General features: G+C 45.6%; 2 protein-coding genes across 2 annotated transcripts; both read right to left on the bottom strand.

Moving 5' to 3' along the window:
- Window positions 1–2: 2 nt before the first annotated feature.
- otop2 (otopetrin 2) lies at window positions 3–13,707 on the bottom strand. Its single transcript, XM_018089346.2, has 7 exons — window positions 13,620–13,707; window positions 7,898–8,264; window positions 7,578–7,714; window positions 5,438–5,496; window positions 3,867–4,000; window positions 1,505–2,367; window positions 3–713 (listed from the first exon to the last, which is right to left on the bottom strand). The coding sequence occupies exons 1-7, from the start codon at window positions 13,656–13,658 to the stop codon at window positions 546–548; spliced, it is 1,767 nt and encodes a 588-aa protein (XP_017944835.2). The 5' UTR covers window positions 13,659–13,707; the 3' UTR covers window positions 3–545.
- Window positions 13,148–23,824, bottom strand: LOC100496331 (proton channel OTOP2). Its single transcript, XM_002939570.5, has 6 exons — window positions 23,185–23,824; window positions 21,509–21,645; window positions 21,255–21,313; window positions 18,136–18,275; window positions 15,558–16,450; window positions 13,148–14,125 (listed from the first exon to the last, which is right to left on the bottom strand). The coding sequence occupies exons 1-6, from the start codon at window positions 23,495–23,497 to the stop codon at window positions 13,955–13,957; spliced, it is 1,713 nt and encodes a 570-aa protein (XP_002939616.1). The 5' UTR covers window positions 23,498–23,824; the 3' UTR covers window positions 13,148–13,954.
- Between the last annotated feature and the right edge of the window lie 266 nt (window positions 23,825–24,090).

Below are 24,090 nucleotides of genomic sequence, written 5' to 3'. Positions count from 1 at the left end.
ATATGGAGAGTATTGCTTTTATTTTTTGAGCTAAACAGAGCGAACAGGGAAACTGCAGCTACTCCATGTTTGATCCTTGCAAGGCAGATCATTAAATTCCCAATATATCACCTCTTTATACAAGGAATTGTATGAATACATTGAGGAAGAAGAAGGTGTATTTGTATCTGGTACACTGCTGCCTGGAGAAGTCTTTGATCTGATTTAACTAGGAACGTGGAAGAGATAAGAGCTTGGCTGAGACAGAACAAACACAATGATTGAACATTAAACTACATAAATATATGAAATCTGAACATCTACTGTAATAGAAAGCAGCAGTGTACCTTCATAGCTTGTGTACAAGATAATAGGATAGGGGAGTCATTAATATGACTGCATCCCTTTCAGTAAATGCCAAGTATTGAGCTGTAGTTTCATTTCCCCCCCTAGTTGGGATTTGTCCATTGGCACACATTAAAGGGGTATGTCCTTAGTTCAACAAGCTCAGTAAGTCCTATGGGGCAAATGTTGAGGCTCCTCACAGTGGCATTCCACGGGGCTGGTTAAGTCATGATATAGACTTCCACGAGGCTGGCGATGGCGTGCATCCTGTAGAAGATCCCAAAGGGAAGGCCGATGTTGACGATCGCCACCCACGTGTAACCATAGAAATTCAGCTCCAGTCGGTTGTCAAACTGGGGCCGGGCACCAAAAGCTGGCATAATCCAAAACTGGGAAGGAAAGGAAGAAACTGTGTTAGTGATAAGTAAGATCGTAGCATTGGGATTGTAAGCTCTTTTGGGCAGGGCTCCCTTCACCTCTTGTATCGGTTATTGGTTGCTTTATATGTTACTCTGTATGTCCAATGTATGTAACCCACTTATTGTACAGCGCTGCGGGGTATATTGGCGCTTTATAAATAAATGTTAATAATAATAATAATAATAATTGGGATAACATTGGTATGTTCTGTCAGGGCCACCTAAAAACCCCTCTTTTCTCTTGGGCTTTGTACCAGAGCAACCCCTATGACTTCTGGTTCTATTAGATATTGGTTTTCTAGGTCCCAGCGAGATCATAAAGCGAGCGGATCTTCACCCGATATCCCCACCTACGGGTGGGCGATATCGGGGAGAGTGTTGGTAATAAAAAAAAATAATTTGGTTGTTTGGCCCTGGGGCCAAACGATCGAATTACATTGGCGTCAATGGGGCAGTCGGTTAGGGGACCGCATCAACGAACCAATGCGGTCCCCGCTCCGACTAAATCTTTTAACCTGGCCGATCAATATCTGGCCAATTTCAGACCAGATATTGGTCGGGCAGGCCCCTCATTCCTGCCCCTACATGGGCCGATAAGCTGCTGAATTGGTCCAAGGGACCCATATTGGCAGCTTCTATCGGCCCGTGTATGGGGACCTTAAGAAATAAAGTCCATAGTATTAGGTCCATGTGGAGTTTGCTTTGCATTCAAGCCCAACTTGCTAGATATTGTACCTACCCACGTTTCAGGGTTTACTTACAATAATGTTAGAAACAAGCAGAAACAGAGAGATCTCCTTCAGGGCTTTCCTTCTCCAATCAGATTTAGAGTGGCATTCTGGGAAGCCGGTGGGAGTCCCATGATGCTTTGTTTCCAACTCATGTTCATGTTTTTCATGACTGGAAGGGGAATGGTCACTATGGGATACAGTGGCTGCTGGATTGATATAGACATGGGGGGGTTGGTCTTTTTCCTGTAGGTCTGCAGCAGGATGGCTATTAGCGTGAGGCTGCCTGTGCAACCCCTCAATAATGAAGGTGTTTTGTATGGTGTGCTGCACAATCAGGAGTAAAGCGTTTACCAAGATCAGGGTGTGCAGCTGCCCCCCTGGTTGCAAGGCCACCATAGCTACTATGGAGAAGAAGGAAATACAGTATTGCCCGAGGGCCGCCCCGAGGAGCAGGACCACGTCCAGAGTCCGGGTGGGGTTCTTGTGGTTGTCCATGTCCCTCTTGTAGAACCGATAAATGATGGTTCCAGCGAGGGAAACAACGGACATGAGGCTTAGAGCTGTGATATTGAAAATGTAAAACATGGTAATGGCTTGTGATCTGGTCTCCTCTACGTCCACCTCGATCTTATAAACGATAAAGACGCCCAGACCGGCGACAAACACCCCGATACCGCAAATCAACCCCACAAACAGGTTTCGTGTTTTGAACTTGTGCTGCGTGTGGTGGTGTCCGCTCATCACTCGGCCCACGTTCTTCCACATTACGTAGGACATGGCCGACGCAAAGAGGCTGTACTCGATATTAAAGGGGTAAAGGTAATAGTAGCCATTTTGAAACGTTTTACACACGTGGGTTGCACATTCACATCCATGCGATTCTCCGCCGGCCGCTAGGAAACAAAAAAATATATATTTATGCCTAGTCCGGGAATAAACATTTTCACATATATATATATAGGCCTACTATCTTTATTTCAAGGTAGTTTGAGAAACACTTTGGGGGTTATGTAATAAAAGTCACTAAGGTTGCCCAGGAGCAGTAACCTATAGCATCCAATCAGCAGGTAGCATTTACTGGTCACCTGTTTAAAAGCAAAAATCTTATTGGTTGTTATTGGTTATTGCTCCTGGGAAAACTTATTGCCTTTTATAAAGGTGCCCATACACGGGCCATTATCGGTCCCTTAGACAGATTCGGCAGCTAATCGGCCTGTGTAGGGGCACTACCAACGGGCCTGCCCGACCGATATCTGGCCTGAAATAGCCCAGATATTGATCGGGCAGGTTAGAAAATCTAGTCGGATCGGGGACCGCATCAGCTTGTTGATACGGCTTCCGAAGCGACTTTGCCTATACACTTCGTTATAATTAGATCTAATTAGCCTGGATTCTCCCGATATCGCCCACCCGTAGGTGATGGGCGATGTCGCCAAGCGAGCGGATCTGAAGGTGGCCACCTTTACATATGGGGGATAAAGTGTTAATGGACGGGGAATGACCAGAGGAAGGGCTCTAAGGTTAAGGAACCATGTGGTGAGTTAGTTGCCTGTGATAGATCGCTGCAACCACGGGTGACTAACCGCTCCAAAATGCCTTTCCACCAGTAGCAGTAGGAGTCGCCGGTGGAAAGGCCAACATATCGCTTCGGCTTTCCTAAGTCACGCAAGGTTACCTGCAAGAGGAAACTTGGCACAACTTCGGAATACCGAAGCAATACGAAGGGCTTTCCACCGGTGACTCCAATTGTTGCTGGTGAAAACTCATTTCAGAGCAGTTAGTCCCCCGAGCTAGCAGCGATCAATCTTGGGGAGACTAAAGGTGGCCATACAGGGGCCGATTGTAGCTGCCGATATTGGTCCCTTGGGCTTGGTCTGCCTGACCGATATCTGGCCTGAAATCAGGCAGATATCGATCGGGCAGGTTAAAAAATTCAGTCGGATTGGGGACCACATCGGCTCGTTAAACCGACTGTGCCTATTCCAGTCGTTATAATTTGATTGTTTGGCCCCAGGGCCAAATTACCAAATTAGCCTAAATTCCCCCGATATCCCCCACCCATAGGTGGGGATATTGGGAAAAGATCCACTCGCTTGGCGACCTCACCATGTGAGTGGATCTTTACGTGTATGGCCAGCTTAACTCTCTCTGTGGGTCCTTAGCCTAAAGGAATTATAACACAATAGGAGGGTTGTGGGGCATGATAAAGACACTTCCTAGAAGCCTAGGGCAAAAAAAAAAAAAATAATACATCTGACACAGATTCCATTAGGCAAATGTATTTAAAAAAAAAAATGAAGGTAGTGTTACCATTGAAACATTTCTCCCTCACCACCACATTGTCTTTCTCCCTGTAGTTTATACTAAAGAACTCATTCAGCAGAAGACGTACCTCGTGGCCCTACGGTGGCGCTGACTGTATAGTTCACGTCCATGTTCAGCTCATGCGTCAGATGCAGAGACTCATCTGTTACAGCCGCCATCCAGACTGCCAGGTTAGTGCTGAGCGTTATCATGAGGCCGCACCTGGGGATACACAGTCACAGTTACCCTAGGCCGGGGGTCCCCAACCAGCGGCTCAGGGGCAACATGTTGCTCCCCAACCCCTTGGGTGTTGCTCTCAGTGCCCCCAAACCAGGCAGTTATTTTTGAATTCCTGACTTGGGGGCAAGTTTTGGTTGAATAAAAACAAGATTTCCTACCAAATAAAGCCCCTGTAAGCTGATAGGGTGCATAGAGGCCCCTAATAGCCAATCACAGCCCTTATTTGGCTCCTCCATGCACTTTTATGGTGCTTGTGTTGCTCCCCAAGTCTTTTTCCATGTGACTGTGGCTCCCGAGTAAGAAAGGTTGGGGACCCCTGCCGTAGGCCATGCTCAGTACATTGTGTAACAGTGGGAACTGGAAGCGGTTTGGCAGCCACTGTCCAAGCCTGTCAGGCTGATTTATTATAGAGGTGTTATTATCATGTGAAGGGACCTTTATAGCCTTCCTGTAGCAGGCAGAATTGTACTTTGGTTTGATTTGAACAACAACCTTACAATCAAAACAAGTCCCTCCTCCACTCAGTGGTTTAACTAGCAGTTACTGGACCAAAGCAAAGTAATTCTGCAGAAACATAAACTGCATATCTGTCAGTGCCCCTATTAGCCTTGGGCCCATCAGCAGTCGCAGGGCCTTTCTCTCTGATATGATCCCTACATCCATAGTATTCTACACCAAGAATACAAATAAAACACTGTCATTCTGGGCTGCCCCAGACTTTAAAGGGGAACTCAACCAAAATTTGTTAAAAAGCAACACAGCCCACACACAAACACCTAATATCCCTATCCCTGTAATCTGTTCCATCATAAAGTCTGAATAAATCCCATTTTTATATACTGAAATCCAACTGCAAAATAGTTCTTCTCTTTCTGCATCATTTGGAATCCTGGCAGGGGAGGAGGGACTAAAACATTGATGTTACAAATTGCAACAACTTCTCCACAGCTTCCAGACAGCATGCAGGAACTACATAACCCACAATGCATTGCACTGTGATGTTCCTTTCCTTATTGACATGTGTGCAGCAGGGGATTGTGGGATTGGGAGGATACAGGCTGAAGGCAGGCTAAGGACAGGCGACTACGGTTACATTTTATTTGAGTCACAAAGTAGTCAGCCAGATCAGCAGGGGAACAGGGGGCGGGGCTTAGGGAACTGTTCCAAACCATATTATTACATCAATAATCATAAAAAGGCTTCATATTTTTTGATCAATGTATGTTGCTATTTTGCTTGAAATTCTGTTTACTTTCCAAAAAGCTTGAGTTGTGTTTGGGCGGAGGTCCCATTTAAGGTTCTTATGGCATAAGTACATTAGCTCACCAGCCTAAAGTATTGCAGCAGGTAAGTAAATAGCTGCTATTGCGGTTACTCTTTGTTATTATCCATGTAAGTGAGTGATTACGCCAGCCATACCTGGTAAGGTTCATGTGTATCTGCGCGCAGTCCTTACAGCTGACCCAAAGGAAGTAGGTCTGTATGGAAAAACAAATGATATTATTATTGTATATATATCTTATTGGCAAAGGAAACAGAAAAAATAAGGTGAAGGCAAATCCCAAGGGTAAAACAAGGAGAAGGAAAGTCATTTTGGCATTTTACTGCCAATAGATTTGCCACATTAGTGCCACCTAGAACACTATATTTATTCTGCAGAAGCTTTACCATACCTGAGTAAAGAGCCCTAGAAGCTTTCTCCGTTTGCTTAGGACAGTAGCTGCCATTTTAAGTAGCTTCCTGCCTGCAGTCTAGCCATTATAGCTGAGATCACACATTCCTAAGGGAGGGGGGAGGGAGTTCTTAGCATTCTGGTGGGAAAGGGAGCAGGAGAGGGGAGAGAGGAGAGAGCTGCGCAGATTCTGGCCACGGGAATTAAGGCTGTTTCTGAGGGAGGAAGTCAGACACCCCAGCAACATGTTTACAAAAATTTAGACAAGAAATCCTGTTTTTTTTTTTTATAGAGGACTCAGTGCAGCGTTTCTGTGAGTGCTTATGGCTGTATAGACCTTTCTGATAAAGCTTACTGAGTTTTTACCTTTCCTTCTCCTTTATAGGATCAGAGGGTGGGCAGACATGCAGTACAGGGGCATATAAATGCTGGTAGGTTATCAATCTGTGGGTCTGGCCCTAGCGGAGGGTAATAAAGGCAGTGCGTAGAAAGCCATGTAATTGTCTTACGTTAAATAAGGGATTGAACAAGTTTGGAACAACAAAGGCAGTGGTTGAAGCCAAAAAGTATGAAACGCACCAGTGTGAAAGGATAGTTTGGAAGGAATATACTGGGCAGCAGTGGGGGGACCTGGAGCAGAACGAGCCTGGTAAGGAGCAGATTCATATTGTGCAACACTCCTCACCATCCCATCCATGCACTCACGTGGGGGGTGAACATTATGTAGTTACATAGTTACATAGGGTTGAAAAAAGACCAGAGTCCATCAAGTTCAACCCTTCCAAGTAAACCCAGCACCCACACCCTATACTTACCAATCTATACACTCACATACATAAACTATATATACAAACATTAATACTAACTGTAGATATTAGTATCACAATAGCCTTGGATACTCTGCTTGTTCAAGAACTCATCCAGGCCCCTCTTATAGGCATTAACAGAATCTGCCATTACCCCATCACTAGGGAGGGCATTCCCCAACCTCACTGCCCTCCCCGTGAGGAACCCCCGACGCTGCTTCAAATGGAAGCTCTGTTCCTCTAATCTATAGGGGGGGCCTCTGGTGCGCTGATTGTTTTTATGGGAAAAAAGAACCCCCCCATCTGCCTATAATCCCCTCTAATGTACTTGTACAGAGTAATCATGTCCCCTCGCAAGCGCCTCTTTTCCAGAGAAAACAACCCCAACCTCGACAGTCTCACCTCATAGTTTAACCCTTCCATCCCCTTAACCAGTTTAGTTGCAGTCTCTGCACTCTCTCCAGCTCATTAATATACTTCTTAAGGACTGGAGCCCAAAACTGCCCCCCATACTCACTGTAACTGCCCCCCATACTCACTGTCACTGCCCCCCATACTCACTGTCACTGCCCCCCATACTCACTGTAACTGCCCCCCATACTCACTGTCACTGCCCCCCATACTCACTGTAACTGCCCCCCATACTCACTGTAACTGCCCCCCATACTCACTGTAACTGCCCCCCATACTCACTGTAACTGCCCCCCATACTCACTGTCACTGCCCCCCATACTCACTGTAACTGCCCCCCATACTCACTGTCACTGCCCCCCATACTCACTGTCACTGACCCCCATACTCACTGTCACTGCCCCCCATACTCACTGTCACTGCCCCCATACTCACTGTAACTGCCCCCCATACTCACTGTAACTGCCCCCCATACTCACTGTAACTGCCCCCCATACTCACTGTCACTGCCCCCATACTCACTGTAACTGCCCCCCATACTCACTGTAACTGCCCCCCATACTCAAGGTGAGGCCTTACCAGGGACCTATAGACGTTGTGCTACTATTGGCCGACTTTACATTGCAGAAGAGTTAGTGAATAAGACTGAGCTATGGCTCTCCATCCTTACCTGTATTACCACAAACACACCCTGTATAACTGGGTGGACAATTTTGACTGGGGATTCACAGTGTATCAGAGTGACCGATTTACCGATCTTCATAACGTCCAGAACCAGCGTGCACACTCCGAAGAGAACCAGACCTCCTGCCGAGCACAGAACGATAAATAACATCATGGAGCACCTGAATTATAAACTCATCAATTTACCCTAGCAACCGGGTAGTGGTTTAAATCAAGGATTAAAAAAAATAAAACTGAAGCCTCACATAGCGAAGAAGGCAAATAATGCAAAAAACATTTTTCAGTATAGACAGAATGTCTTCTCACCTCTCAGCCAGATAGGCCCAGCATGTGAATCTTTGAGGTTATATTTGTGCTTTGACGTCCACAGCAGGTAGGAGACCATCCAGATACTAGAGAGCCCCATGAGCACACTGAGGAAGGACAGCACCTCGCGTTCTGCCACCGAAACATCAGTAAATGCCCCGCTGCTAACCAGGGCGCACCCCAGCAGCACTATGTTTATTCCCAGCAGCCCCGAGAGGAGGCGGCCTCCTTTCTTCCATACCTCCGGGGACTTGGCCGAAACTGCGGACAGCTCTCCCAAGCTTATCTTCTCAAAGGTGGGATCTGGTGGAGGGACTTTCACCGAAGTGGAGGTCTCTGGAAGCGAGAGGTCGCCCATGTTCAACCTCTGTAGAAAGATTTGATCACAATATATTGCTGTTGGTGAGCAAAACAATAACACAAACACCATTTTATATTTCTTCTCTTACTCAGCTGAAGATGTAGCCTCAGCATCTTCTACTTTTTGTGGCTCTCTAACCTCTCATAGTCTTCACTTGGCGTGCACCTCCTCATTAACAGTGGGATAAAGGAACCCCCCCAATCATAAATGGTTATTTCTGGGCATGCAAGTGTAAGATGTTTGGGCAAGCTTGCCCTTTCTCAGCTGTATACAAATGACTGGATCTTGTGGATTGTGTAGGCATAATAGTGTATAGACTGGTCATGGTTGGACTCCTAATCATGGTCCACTTGAGGCTATGCTTGTCCAAACTTGCCTTGTGTGTCATAATAAACAGCATTGAAGGTCCCCATACACGGGCAGATCTGCTCGCTTGGCGAGGTTGCCAAATGAGCGGATCTTCTGCCGATATCGGGGGTGGGCGATATCAGGGGAATTTAGGCTAATTCGGTCGTTTGGCCCTGGGGCCAAACAATCGAATTATAACAACGGTAATAGACGCAGTCGGTTCGGGGACCACATCAACGAGCCAATGCAGTCCCCGATCCGACTGAATTTTTTAACCTGCCCGATCGATATCTGCCCAATTTCAGGCCAGATATCGGTCGGGCAGGCCAGTCGTTGTTTCTCCTACTCGGGCCGATAAGCTGCCGAATCAGTCTAAGGAACCGGTATCGGCAGCTTATCGGCCCGTGTAGGGGCAGGAACGACGGCCATACCCCACCGATATCTGGCCTGAAGTTGGCCAGATATCGATCGAGCAGGTTAAAAGATTCAGTCGCTGATGTGGTCCCTGAACCGACTGCCCCATTGCCACCATTTGGCCCTGGGGCCAAACGATCGAATTAGCCTACATGTTCCCCGATATCGCCCACCCGTAGGTGGGGATATCGGGAGAAGATCTTCTCGCTTGGCGACCTCGCCAAATGAGCGCATCTTCACTTGTATGGGCACCTTAAGACTCTATTAACATGGGTACGTGGGTATATCTGTCTGCTGGGGTCTTCTTGTATGTTCTTCAGTAATCCCTGTGCATCTATCTGCTGTTCCTCAGCAATGCCTGGGGATATATCATGATCCTTAACAGAAATTAGAGATATAAATAAAAAATATACATACATAGATATACCTAAACTGATAGATCTTCATCCCGCGTCCCTTGAGTAGGCGCTGACCTGCAACATCCAATAGCCTCCAATTTTTTTGTGATAAAAGAAAAGGGCAACGAAAGCGATAGCGCTGCCAAGGGGGTAGATATGTCCCTACACTATCCCTAAACTTGTATTTGAGGGCAGAACTCAAGCCCCCTGTGCTACTTGCACCTTGCGGAACATGAGGAGTTTCTGTGCTCTAGAACCGAGCAGTCACGCAGTGTGTGTGTAATAAGGTGTGGGTGCAGATAAATTGTATTTAGTGTGATATCTTCACTCCATTCCCGTGGCGCAGTGTGGGTTCATGGCTATATAGAGGCTGCCAGTGATATTTTTATTGCCTACAAGACAAACACGGGCAGATTTTGTAACGCCAGTGACACACCAATGGTGTAACATTTGCAACCAGTCTACTAGCCCACGGCAACCAATCTGCTGCTTGCTCTCAAACAGGTTACCAGCACATTCTGCCTGCTTATTGGCCTGAAGATGACTTTATTACATTGCCCTTTAAAGGAAAACTAAACCCCCAGAAAGAATATGTAACCAACAGATAGTTGATTTCATAGTAAGTGGCCCATTAAAGAATCTCCCCAAACTGGAATATATATACAGGTAAGGGACCCATTATCCAGAATGCTCGGGACCTGGGGTTTTCCGGATAAGGGGTCTTTCCGTAATTTGGTTCTCCTACCTTAAGTCTACTTAAAAAAATATTTAAACAGTAATTAAACCCAATAAGATTGTTCTGCCCCCAATAAGGATTAATTATATCTTAGTTGGGATCAAGTACAGGTACTGTTTTATTATTACAGAGAAAAGGGAATCATTTAACCATGAAATAAACCCAATAGGGCTGTTCTGCCCCCAATAAGGGGTAATTATATCTTAGTTGGGATCAAGTACAGGTACTGTTTTATTATTACAGAGAAAAGGGAATCATTTAACCATGAAATAAACCCAATAGGGCTGTTCTGCCCCCAATAAGGGGTAATTATATCTTAGTTGGGATCAAGTACAGGTACTGTTTTATTATTACAGAGAAAAGGGAATCATTTAACCATTAAATAAACCCAATAGGGCTGTTCTGCCCCAATAAGGGGTAATTATATCTTAGTTGGGATCAAGTACAGGTACTGTTTTATTATTACAGAGAAAAGGGAATCATTTAACCATTAAATAAACCCAATAGGGCTGTTCTGCCCCCAATAAGGGGTAATTATATCTTAGTTGGGATCAAGTACAGGTACTGTTTTATTATTACAGAGAAAAGGGAATCATTTAACCATTAAATAAACCCAATAGGGCTGTTCTGCCCCCAATAAGGGGTAATTATATCTTAGTTGGGATCAAGTACAGGTACTGTTTTATTATTACAGAGAAAAGGGAATCATTTAACCATTAAATAAACCCAATAGGGCTGTTCTGCCCCCAATAAGGGGTAATTATATCTTAGTTGGGATCAAGTACAGGTACTGTTTTATTATTACAGAGAAAAGGGAATCATTTAACCATTAAATAAACCCAATAGGGCTGTTCTGCCCCCAATAAGGGGTAATTATATCTTAGTTGGGATCAAGTACAGGTACTGTTTTATTATTACAGAGAAAAGGAAATCACTTAAAAATTAGAATTACTGCTTATAATGGAGTCTATGGAAGATGACCTTTCGGTAATTCAGAACTTTCTGGATATGGGATCCCATACCTGTACTACTAAAAAAGTATATTTTATGAAAATGGTGTCTTTATATGAAGCAGGGTTTTACACATAAGCTTGTTTATACAATATATTTGTATAGAGACCTTCATTGTTCGGAGGTATAGTTTCCCTTGTGTCAAGCGCAGGTGGGTGCCAGGCCATGTCATCCCAGTGTCCCTAAAGAGCAGCAATGTTCCCATTATACATTAAATATAAAGAATTCAGTTATTGGCTTACCTGCCTTCAAGCCTTAACTGTGTAGATCTGGGTTGTACTTTCAGACTGGAGACTTTTCCTATCCAATCAGTGGCTAATGATATTTTTGTGCCACCTTCCCTTTGACCCTAATAGCCAAGGGTTTTTTGTTGGGATCTAGGCTCAGGGTATATACAGTAATATAGTCGTGTGTGGCCTGGACTGGAGCCTTTATGCTCTTCCAGAAATCAGAAGTTTTTCATCTCTGCAGTTCCCCGTATGGGTTCCTGACCGCAGCCTTTGTAGTTTTAGACTGAGTTCTCCTGGGTTCTTGTCTAGAATCTAGAACTGTGCTAATGTCTCTAGTAGAAAGTCTATCTGGTGGGATCTCTTGATGGTAAAGGTATTTCTGGTTCTTGGTCGCGAGGTGACCTCTACCTCTGTAGATCTGGGTTCAGACCACTCAGTCTGGCTTTTTTGCCCCTCAGACTCAGGTTCTATCTTCTCCTGATGCTCTCGGGATACCGGGGAAGGAGTCTGTGTATTGAGCGGGTCCCTGTTGGCTGGGGATGAGCTTCCTCATTAGCCACATTTATACTGTCCTACTGGGACTGATTTATGCTTCATGATAGCACAGCCTTATAAACTCTTCTCACTGAGACAACATCCTCTGTGATTTAGGGTTCTCAAGATATCAGGGGTGAATGTTGGGAAAAACAAGCTGTGCCCAAGCACAGGGGGTGCGGTTTGGGGGGGTTGGCACCACTGTAAATAGCAGTAATAATAAGTTACTGTATCTCTTTGTGTTATCAGGTTTCAGCACCAACCAACTCTATGGCCCATAAATTATTATCCTTCACCATTCCAAGACCTTTTGTTTTTCTCAGGCTCAGGTTTCTGGGCAGATCACATAGGATCTGTGCCACTGTGACAGAATGCTCTGTTATACAGATAGCTAGAATCTCAGCCATAAAGCAGGGCAGGACTGCTGCTTACAATGGGGGGATCAGATAGGATCTGTGCCACTGTGACAGAATGCTCTGTTATACAGATAGCTAGAATCTCAGCCATAAAGCAGGGCAGGACTGCTGCTTACAATGGGGGGATCAGATAGGATCTGTGCCACTGTGACAGAATGCTCTGTTATACAGATAGCTAGAATCTCAGCCATAAAGCAGGGCAGGACTGCTGCTTACAATGGGGGGATCAGATAGGATCTGTGCCACTGTGACAGAACGCTCTGTTATACAGATAGCTAGAATCTCAGCCATAAAGCAGGGCAGGACTGCTGCTTACAATGGGGGGATCAGATAGGATCTGTGCCACTGTGACAGAACGCTCTGTTATACAGATAGCTAGAATCTCAGCCATAAAGCAGGGCAGGACTGCTGCTTACAATGGGGGGGATCAGATAGGATCTGTGCCACTGTGACAGAATGCTCTGTTATACAGATAGCTAGAATCTCAGCCATAAAGCAGGGCAGGACTGCTGCTTACAATGGGGGGATCAGATAGGATCTGTGCCACTGTGACATCTAATAAATGGGCTTGTTCCATCCAGTTAATGAGTGCAACATGTTCCTGTAATTATCCTAGAACAGTATGTTTGGTACAGTGACTAAACAAGGCTTTATATTAATCCCCAAACTGTAACATGTAAGTACAGATACATCCCTCCCGAATGCGTTGTAGCCTCTACTGGAGGCAGGACTGCCGCTTCTGACAGAAACCAACTTACAATAAATGTATTAACATTACTCAAATACGACTCTGACAATAGTATTTAAAAAATGAAATTGTTTTTCTCCAACACTGGTATTCGACCAATCATTACATATTACAAAATAGAAACTTTATGCATAACATAAGCATTAGCATTAGGAACAGTATTCAATTAACTAAACAACAATTTGAGTTAAACGTGATTGGTTGAATTACAGAACAGCAGCCAATGGATCTCTAGCTGTTGCCACTTTACAATATCCAGCATGCTTTGCCAGCCGTTGGGTTTTTTGGGCAGTTGGGAATTGTAGATCAGCCCCAGCCAGCGAGCCATAACGTTTATCAATCAGAAATAGGTCATGGGCACCCTTCCTACGTTATTCCCTCCTACCAAAAATGATGGCAGATCAGGGCGCCCACTAGGACTGATACATTTTCCAGTGTTCGTGGGGCAAGATGTTGGGAATGATGCACAATGGAGTAAAGGGAAGAACAGCGGGGATGCATTCCCCATAGTTTGGTGGCACCTCACCTTCTTCCCATAGTCCTCTTCTTCCTTGAAGATCTTCATGTTGCCTCCTCAAGCACCAAGGATTTTGCCAAAACGTTCTCTACATGAAGCCGCCTAGAAAATGTCCAGTTGTAAACGTAAACAAAGCAACGAGCGCCTTTCCTTGATCTTGACACCATTGGTCCTAACTGAAAGTCTTAAACTTGTCTCTCCATTCAGTCCATTCTGTCTGTCCATTCAGTGTTCGATCTGTCCGACTTCCCAAATCTCTTTCTCTGGGAGGTGCTTACCATTTGGAAGTCTCGGCGCCAAGTCTTTCTGAGGGTTGGTTTATGGGCTGGGGTTCTGACCCACCTTTAGGACATGCTGTATAGCTCCAACAGGCTGGCTGCCGCGTGCATTCTGTAGAAGATTCCAAAAGGCAGGCAGATGTTGGTGATCACGACCCAGATAGTAAAGCCATAAAACCTCACTTCCATCCCCGTGTCAAACATGATCCGGGCCCCGAACGCAGGCATGATCCAGAACTGCGGGGTAAAAACACACAAGAGGTCGACATGAGAAACAACTTGTTCCTTCAAAGGGGCACAAAGAGAGAAAGTGCTCTCCTACTCGAGTCTATTCCTCCCTGCACACCGTGACTCATTACATTGACTTTAGGAATCGATGCAGTGCGCTCCTGGACTCCTCAGGCTGACATTTAGCCTCTGATTAACTAGGGGGTCTTACACAACCCTGTGATGTCATGGTTAGTAAACAGTTCTCGGCCTCATTTGCTAAAGTTTAAGGTCGCCAGACAGTGGAGCCCTCTGTGATTCCTCAGCAACAGCAGTTTTGTTATCCATTAAACAAAGTTTTTTATAGGCCCCTGGGTTAATTAATAGAGGTTTTTTAAAACCATGCTTCCATTGTATCCCCCCTTCCCTTTCTCTTTCTGCTACCTTCAGTTTTGCCATTGACCACTAGAGAATTCAGGACAAGATCAGTTGTGATCACTTGAATTTTATACAGGACAAGTCCCGGTCGGTTTTAGGGTTGAACCCTTTTCTCTGTAATAATAAAACAGTACCTGTACTTGATCCCAACTAAGATATAATTACCCCTTATTGGGGCAGAACAGCCCTATTGGGTTTATTTAATGGTTAAATGATTCCCTTTTCTCTGTAATAATAAAACAGTACCTGTACTTGATCCCAACTAAGATATAATTACCCCTTACTGGGGCCAGAACAGCCCTATTGGGTTTATTTAATGGTTAAATGATTCCCTTTTCTCTGTAATAATAAAACAGTACCTGTACTTGATCCCAACTAAGATATAATTACCCCTTATTGGGGCAGAACAGCCCTATTGGGTTTATTTAATGGTTAAATGATTCCCTTTTCTCTGTAATAATAAAACAGTACCTGTACTTGATCCCAACTAAGATATAATTACCCCTTATTGGGGCAGAACAGCCCTATTGGGTTTATTTAATGGTTAAATGATTCCCTTTTCTCTGTAATAATAAAACAGTACCTGTACTTGATCCCAACTAAGATATAATTACCCCTTATTGGGGGCAGAACAGCCCTATTGGGTTTATTTAATGGTTAAATGATTCCCTTTTCTCTGTAATAATAAAACAGTACCTGTACTTGATCCCAACTAAGATATAATTACCCCTTATTGGGGGCAGAACAGCCCTAATGGGTTTATTTCATGGTTAAATGATTCCCTTTTCTTATGTTCTTACTTAACCTATCCTAATGGCTATTAGCCCTGACTGTCCAACCCAAAAAGCACCTGGAGGAACAACAAAGCAGCCAAACTAACACCAAAATGGCAGCACTGCTCTGCGTAGACCTCAAACCTTTATGATGGTGTTCCCTCTTAAGGTACATACCTATATACCTATCCTATAATATAATACGATGATTTTGAATTAATTGAGACCCCAGAAGATCCCCCCGGACTTACAATGATGTTACTGAGGAAGAGGAAGAGGTAAATGTCCTTCATTATTTTTCTCTTTTTTAGATGTGTCTTGAGCTGAGCTGCCAGTGTGGCTCTTCTGGACATTCTTGGAACCGGAGGATGGTCTTGAGGTTGGAGAACAGAAGTAACATAGTGTGGGCCGTCCACCTCCTGAGTAGGGCCTTGCTGGATGGCTTCTTGGTGCTTGGGCAATTTGTTGTTGTCAGTTTGTTTATGTGAATAGATGGGCGGGAGGCGGTATAGGCCCTTGATGATGAAAACATTCTGAAGGGAGTGTTGAACAATCATTAGCAGTGAATAGACCAGAGTCAGGCAGTTAAGTACAGTAAATGGCGGGGTGGCAATCATGGCTATGATGGAGTAGTAGGAGATTCCATACTGGGCCAGCGTGGCACCGAGCAGCAGAGCCATATCCAGGGTACGGCTGGGGTTCTTCTCATTGTCCATACTCCTCTTGTCCAGCTTAAAGATGATGATGCCTGCCAAGTTGGCCAGACACATGAGGCCCAAGCAAATCACGTGGAAAATATAAAAAGTAGTCAAGGACAGCCAGCGATTTGCAGGTTTTTCTCTGCCCACTTCGTACAGTATAAACATCACTAGGCCAGTGACTAGAACGGACACTCCGGTAACCAGTCCAAAAAGGGGGACATGTTTGCGCACCCCAGGACCCAACCCAAAGCGCTGGGAACCACTGTCATCAATCTGACGGCCCACGTTCTTCCACATAATATACAACATGGCTGCCGCAAAGAGATTGTATTCAATGTTGAAAGGGTACAGGTAATAGTACTCAGTGGGTAAGAACTTGCAGACAGACTGGCAGCTACAACTGTATTCATCTATATCCTCTCGGCTAAATGGCTCCTCTGTCTCTGTGGAGAGAAATAAGAACCTGAGAATTCCATGGAACTGAATGAAATAGTTCAGAGAAGGTTTATCTTGAATAGAAAGCACAGTTTTGGGCACCCATCATAAAGTTATACAAAGGAGATTGAAAAGGTTTAGGCATGGCAACTGCATTGATTATAGGATAAATGCCATTTAGCCATAGAGAGCAAATAGTTTGTACCCCAGATCTCGCCCTAACTGCCCCTTAGCAGGGGCTGCTGAAAGGTGCCATAGACAGTCACTATTTATTGGGCTGGGGGGGCTGTTTGGGCCTCTGGGTACTTGGAATGCCAGGACCCAGGCCCAGACTGGCAATCTGTGGGTTCAGGCAAATGCCAGAGGGGCTGCTGTAAGGTGCCATAGTCACTATTTATTGGGCTGGGGGGGCTGTTTGTGCCTCTGGGTACTTGGAATGCCAGGACCCAGGCCCAGACTGGCAATCTGTGGGTTCAGGCAAATGCCAGAGGGGCTGCTGTAAGGTGCCATAGTCAGTCACTATTTATTGGGCTGGGGGGGGGCTGTTTGGGCCTCTGGGTACTGGGAATGCCAGGGCACAGGCCCAGACTGGCAATCTGTGGGTTCAGGCAAATGCCAGAGGGGCTGCTGTAAGGTGCCATAGTCAGTCACTATTTATTGGGCTGGGGGGGGGCTGTTTGGGCCTCTGGGTACTGGGAATGCCAGGGCACAGGCCCAGACTGGCAATCTGTGGGTTCAGGCAAATACCAGAGGGGCTGCTGTAAGGTGCCATAGACAGTCACTATTTATTGGGCTGGGGGGGCTGTTTGTGCCTCTGGGTACTTGGAATGCCAGGGCACAGGCCCAGACTGGCAATCTGTGGGTTCAGGCAAATGCCAGAGGGGCTGCTGTAAGGTGCCATAGTCACTATTTATTGGGCTGGGGGGGCTGTTTGGGCCTCTGGGTACTTGGAATGCCAGGGCCCAGGCCCAGACTGGCAATCTGTGGGTTCAGGCAAATGCCAGAGGGGCTGCTGTAAGGTGCCATAGACACTCACTATTTATTGGGCTGGGGGGGCTGTTTGTGCCTCTGGGTACTGGGAATGCCAGGACCCAGGCCCAGACTGGCAATCTGTGGGTTCAGGCAAATGCCAGAGGGGCTGCTGTAAGGTGCCATAGACACTCACTATTTATTGGGCTGGGGGGGCTGTTTGGGCCTCTGTTTAATTGAAATTCCAAGGACTATTTTAAATTCCAGTCTGGGCCAACAAGAATTGGTCCAGTTGCCCTTTAGCAATGGATACATTTTTCCTCCAAAACTGAGGCAGCTTCAGATGGATTTTATTACTCTTTCTCTGATTAAGTTTAAACTATTCTCCTTGGAGAGTTCAACTCTGTGCCAGCTGCCTAACCAAAATCCATGGGTAGCGTGGAAAAAAATCTGCACTATTTTATGATAGCTGTTTCCTGATGACGGTTGCACCTTATTGAGAGAATACTTGGTTCTTTGTTAAACTTCATCATCACATCGATCGCAGGGCGACATGACTCGCTAAAGGCCAACCTAACTGACTGGTCTTTTGTTTCTTGCTAGGCTATTACAGACTCATTACGACACCAGGTCTTGCCCATGGGCGACAACGTCTCATTAAGCTAAGGAAGATTGGGGCCGCTTAGCACTAATAGGTATTTCTTATGGGAAAGGGTCAATGTACCTTCTGACTCTTTGCTGCTGTTCAGGGTGGCATTGCTCTGTAGGTATCGCTGAATTTCAATGGTGTGGTGCCGAGCTTCTTCTGTCACTGCTATCACCCACAGGGTAAGATTTATGGACAGCAGAACCATCAAGCCGCACCTGTAAGCAGAAGTACAGTCACGGGAGATACTGGTAGTGCCCTGTACTCTCGATAACTCAATATACTGATATCTTAGGAAGCTTTTTCACTAAGGTCCAGACTAAAGGTCCCCATACACTGGCAGATCCGCTCGCTTGGCGATGTTGCCAAGTGAGCGGATCTTCTCCCGATATCCCCCATCTACGGGTGGGCGATATCAGGAGAATCCAGGGTAATTTGATTGTTTGGCCCTGGGGTCAAACGATCGAATTATGACGGGTATAGGTAAAGTCGGTCCGGGGACCACATCAACGAGCCAATGCGGTCCCCGATCCGACTAGATTTTCTAACCTGCCCGATTGAGATCTGGGCGATTTCAGGGTAGATATCAGTCGGGCAGGCCCGTCGGTAGTGCCCATACACGGGCCGATTAGCTGCCGAATCTGTCCAAGGGACCCATATCGGCAGCTACTATCGGCCCATGTATGGGGACCTTAAGGTCTAAATGGAGTCAAAGTGGATGTGGCAGTATAGCGACAGTGATAATAATAATAATGGAACGCCGACTCCTATCATCATTAGCTAGGAAGCCAAGGCTTGGGGTTCCCAGTTAGGAATGTGTTGCAACACCAGGAAGAGAATGAGCTAATGTTGGTCTGTAGCTGCTCTTTGACACCGATGTGTAATGTTTACTTAACATGGGGGTATGTCAGAATGTGGAGGTGGTAGGCTGAAATATATAAAGGACCTCTATACAATCTAATGTTCCTGCAGAGCTTCTCCTACAGCAGGGTTTGGATAAAGAGTAATGGTATGTTTATAAAGCAGAGATCCCCAGCCGGTGGTTGCTCAGGGTCGGACTGGGAGGGCAGGGGCCCACCAGATTATTTTTCCTCCTCTCCTCACTCAACGTCTTTATTGTCCTAGGCTTTTTTATTTACATACTAAAATCTATCCTTCCATCTATTTCTACTTTTTGTTTCCATATAGAAATATGGAAAGAGCATAAATGGGCCAAATGGTTGTGCTCACTAACCCCTAGGCCCCTTGGGAGTTTTCCTGGTACCCTGGTGGGTCAGTCCAACGCTGGGCTTGTGAGCAACATGTTGCTCACCAACGTATTGGATGTTGCACCTAGTGGTCTCAAAGTAGGTGCTTATTTTTAAATTCAAGTTTTGTTTGTATACAAACCATGTGTACTGCTAAACAGAGCCTCCAATAGGCTGCCAGCCCACATAGGGGCTACCAGTAGCCAATCACAGCCCATATTTGGCATGCCTCTGTTGCTCTCCCGCTTTTTTTACATTTGAATGTGGCTGAAAGGTAAAAAAAAGGTTGGGGTCCCCCGCTCTAGAGACTATGAGAAAGTCCCTTCTATGGACAGTGTCGGACTGGGCTGCCAAGGGGTCCCCCAAAAAACCTTAGACCCACTCTCCCCTTCTTTAGTCTCTTAATTACTTCTTTTTACATACTATTATGTATCCTTTCCTCCATTTCTTCTGTTTCTTCTCATATACAATTGAGTAATGGCCATGGTATGGGCATACAAGGCAAATGGTTGGGTGAGCAGGAGGGGCCACTGATACCTGGGACCTGGAGTTTTCCTGGTATCCTGTGGGCCAGTCCGACACTGTCTATGGAGAATGCCATTTTCTGTTGGTTGGACATATCCCCAATGATGGCTTTTTATGCCCCCTGGATTTCTGGATATCTAGTTTCTTATAATGGGCTTATAACACAACAGGCCTATAGGTCCCCATACACGGGCCGATTGTAGCTGCCGATATGGGCCCCTTGGACCGGTAGCTTATCGGCCCGTGAAGGGGTAGGAACGACGGCCATACCCGACTGATATTGGCCTGAAATTGGCCAGATATCTGATGGGGTAGGTTAATAGATTTAGTCGGATCAGGGACTGCATCGGCTCGTTGACGGTCCCCGAACTGACTGCCCCATTGCCGCCGTTAGAATTCAAATTAGCCTACATTTTCCCAACATCGCCCACACGTAGGTGGTGATATCGGGAGAAGATCCGCTCGCTTGGCGATGTCGCCTCCGTTGAGGGAGGTTGTGATAAGCCAGAGAGACTATTGCTGCTCAGGCAAAGCCGAGGCAATAACAATCACACAGAAGCTTGGGCAAATAAGGCCAAAATAAACATTTATACACATTCAACTCTAAATATTTCCATTAGTTAAATCCAGTGTGAATGTACACAGTGAAGATATAGTCACGGAAGGGAAACTGTAGGCAAGGCACATAAAGCCAGTATAGGGACATTTACACCGAGTGCCCTCTGGCTTGGCAGTGACACAGTATAAACAGCCCGGGGCACAGCGACCTCCCAGCCTCCCCTGCCGGGCACGGGCCTACAGGGTTCCAGCCAGAGACATACAGCTCACCGAACTTTAATGGTATCACAACATTAGTGAATAATTACCCCACATAAAACGACTGTAAATAAAGGACAACAAAACAAAATTATATCACAGTAAATTATTAAGAGACTCGCTGGCCTGAAGCTTAAAATTATAATGGCCTGAGTATCAGGAAAACTTTAAAGGGAAACTAACCTCCATAATGAAGTCTTAATTGTTACCCCAGTGCAGAGCCTCTTGAACCACATCACCCCTACTGCCCCCAAATGAACTAGTCCTCTGTACCTATATACTAAGCTACACAGTAGGGTTGGCAGCCATTATATTTGGCCGCATTACAGCAGAAACTTGTGAAACGGGCAGGGGCGATTGGTCAGCTTCATGCTGCTGGTAACCAATCATGGCCATGGTTCTTGGGAACAGAAGTGGCTTGATTGAGTAGATTAAAGCAAATTCATTGGTAGAAAGTTAACCCAGTCCTTTATTGCTCTATGTCTGGGTTGCCGGGGTGCCCCTGGTCTGTATGGGTGCAGCATTAAACTATATCTTGTATACACATGCTCTATACAGGGCGGGATTTGGACATTACAGTGTCTTTATTGGACAGCAGTAGTTCCTTACCTGGTGGCGTTCTTGTAGATCTGGACACAGTGCTTGCAGGAGACCCAAAGGAAGCATGTCTGTAAGGGAAAGCAATGCCAATGGGGGTTGGAAGTGAAAGCAAAGGTAGCAGAACCCCCAAAGTGTTTCAGGACAAACACACACAGAGTAGAAAATAACATTTTGTAAAGGCAATGGGACAAAAGGAGTAAATATAACCTTCTGCAGCCACGTTGGGATTAGGAACTGGGACAATATTGTAGCATTGGACTCACCTGTGTGATTATAAACACTGCCTGTATAACGGGGTGAATGATTTTCATGGGGGTCTCGCAGTCGAGATATTCCACTGCATGGCCGATCCGTAAGACGGTCATAATGAGGGTTCCGGTTCCAAAGAGAACAATGCCTCCTGGGACATAAAAATACTTATTTTTATTAAACTTGTCAGGATGAACAAGAACTTGAATAAGTTAAGACTAGGATAGGCAAATCCTTGGTAAAGAAGGACCTAGACAAGTAGTTAAGGGGTTTAGCTACTAGTTCCCTGGCACAATTCCTCTTGCTCGCTCCCCAATCACACTAAGTGAACTGTTCCCTATCACTTTGTGGGGTAGGTGAGCGCCATGTTTGTTTGTGTAACTTCCTGTCCCTGGCTCCATGCTGAGCAGGATCCTGTGCCCAGGACCAGGGCTTGGCTTCCAATGTGTATGTTCCTGGTTACCAGTCACCACTAAGGAACATGGGAGTGAAAGTGATAAAGTCAAAGATGGCGGATAGCTGTAAATTTGTGTATTTTTTATTAAATTGTTGGATACATTAGCTCAGCAAACAAGAGCATACAGTACATAATCATAGTAGAATATTGCTCCAGGGACTGGTCTGATTAACCTTTTTGGGGCGAACAAGTTTTTTCCCCCTTTTGATTGGATACTAAGATGCAGAATTAGGTGCCATTTAGTTGGGCAGATAGTTTATACAGAGTACTGAAATACTCCAGAGGTAACTATATACCCACACTATTCCTGCTATGTATTCACCTGAAGGTACCTGTCGGCAGGCTTGGTGTTTGCCCAAGGGCTATAATGTGCAGTCTAATGGCGCCCCCTAATGGTAATCAGCAGACAAAACCTGAACTCTTATCAGCTGCCAATGCTCATACTGCCCAGTAAATCTATTACATTGAATATAGGCAAAAGGCCTCACCTTCTGCTTCTCTGAGCTGCCTACTAATTGGCGGTGCCACTTGCACCCTTCACAGTGCCCCTAAGTACATGGCGGGGGGGTCTAGTTAGGGCCACCAATCAAAGGGCAGGTTGTGAATGCAATAACAGAGTCAGGTTTTGTTTTCTAAATGTAACCAATAAGGAGGAAACATGGTATTTCTTGGTATTTATGAGCCCTAAATTATTAGGGCAGGGGGGCAAAAGTGGTTCTTTGTGCCTTTACACATCCAGCTAAATTTGTAGTCATTTTTTTTTCATTTTTGCAAAGCTTAATTTCCATCTTGTTGGAAAAATGAAGGGACTGGTGCAATCAGCAATCAGAGATAAAAGAGTAGGGCTGGGGCAGAAAGAAGGTAATTAGTAGTTTAACGAGGTGTCATTAAGTGTAAGCAGATAAATGCCAGGGCTTATATACACACGGGGCCCCAATAGCAAGGTGCACTTCATTTAATGGGGGGGCTATTCTTTATAAGGCACTGAGGAGCAGGTAGGTGCATGGTAAATGCAGGAACAATAATGCACCTGTGCATGCATCGTATTTACTAACATCAGACAGCAATTGTAATACTTTCATGGCGGGCAAGAGTTCAGAGGGTCCAATGGCGGTCGATACCAACACAGTTAAAATGCATATGAGCCCAAGGGATCAGTAGGGTTTGGGTATGGGGGTAACCTATAAAATTGTTAGTTAATTCAGTAGTCCCTCTCCCTCCTGGCCCACTAACCTCTCATCCAGATTGGCCCTGCATGGCCGTCCTTGTACAGAATGGCATTTTTGTGCTTCCAAGAGAAATACATCTGAAAGATCATCCACGCCGTGCACATAATCAACACGATGCCCAGAAATATTAGCAAATCCGTTTCCCAGATTTCCACCTCCTTGGTGAAGACACAGGTCACCAAGGTGCTGCTGAACAGCAATACGTTGGAGCCTACTAGCCCAGACATTAGCCGGCCACCTTTCTTCCATTTTTCATGGGTTGCCTTGCTGTCAGCCTGGGCGACAGTTGCTGATTGGTTCCCCTGCTCAGTCTCCATGATTGAAACCAAACTCTTCAGTATTGTCCTCTGGTTATCTTCCAACGTCTACATGAGGCTACCAGGACCAGGTTGCACGTATCTCAATGGCTTGATATCAATGCAGCGTGGAGAAGAGCAAGAGGGAACACACCCGAGAGCAGCAAGTGTAGCTGTGAATGGGCAGGGAGCTGTGCCAGCTGTAGGTGCCTGGAGCTGAGGAGAGGCAAAGGGATTTAACAAGATGAGATCATGTCCAGAGACGTTATATATATATATATATACACATGCATGGGCTCCCTCGGGAATCCAGCTGTAAAGCCCTCCTACTATCTGAGATGATAGAACGGTTTGTTGACATACTTAAGCCCATGCAGGTCTCTCTGTGTTCTTTGGATAGACTTGTGTTTATTGACACTGAGTTGTGTAACACCAGGCAGTGGGACTGTCAGGGATCCAAATCCCTTGATATTTAGCCAGAGATTGCCCTTCTGTCCATTATACAACCCTTCAATATAATACCCAAAGCGAATCTCTTCTCATTCAACTACACTTGGATGCAAGGCTTGTGCTAGAGCTGGGGGGTTCAGCGTGCAGCCCCCCGGCTATACTGC

The sequence above is a fragment of the Xenopus tropicalis genome, chromosome 10 (genome assembly GCF_000004195.4).
Source record: "Xenopus tropicalis strain Nigerian chromosome 10, UCB_Xtro_10.0, whole genome shotgun sequence".
Lineage (NCBI taxonomy): Eukaryota > Metazoa > Chordata > Amphibia > Anura > Pipidae > Xenopus > Xenopus tropicalis.
The sequence above is the reverse complement of the archived record's forward strand: the minus strand, read 5'-3'. Positions and strand labels throughout refer to the sequence as shown.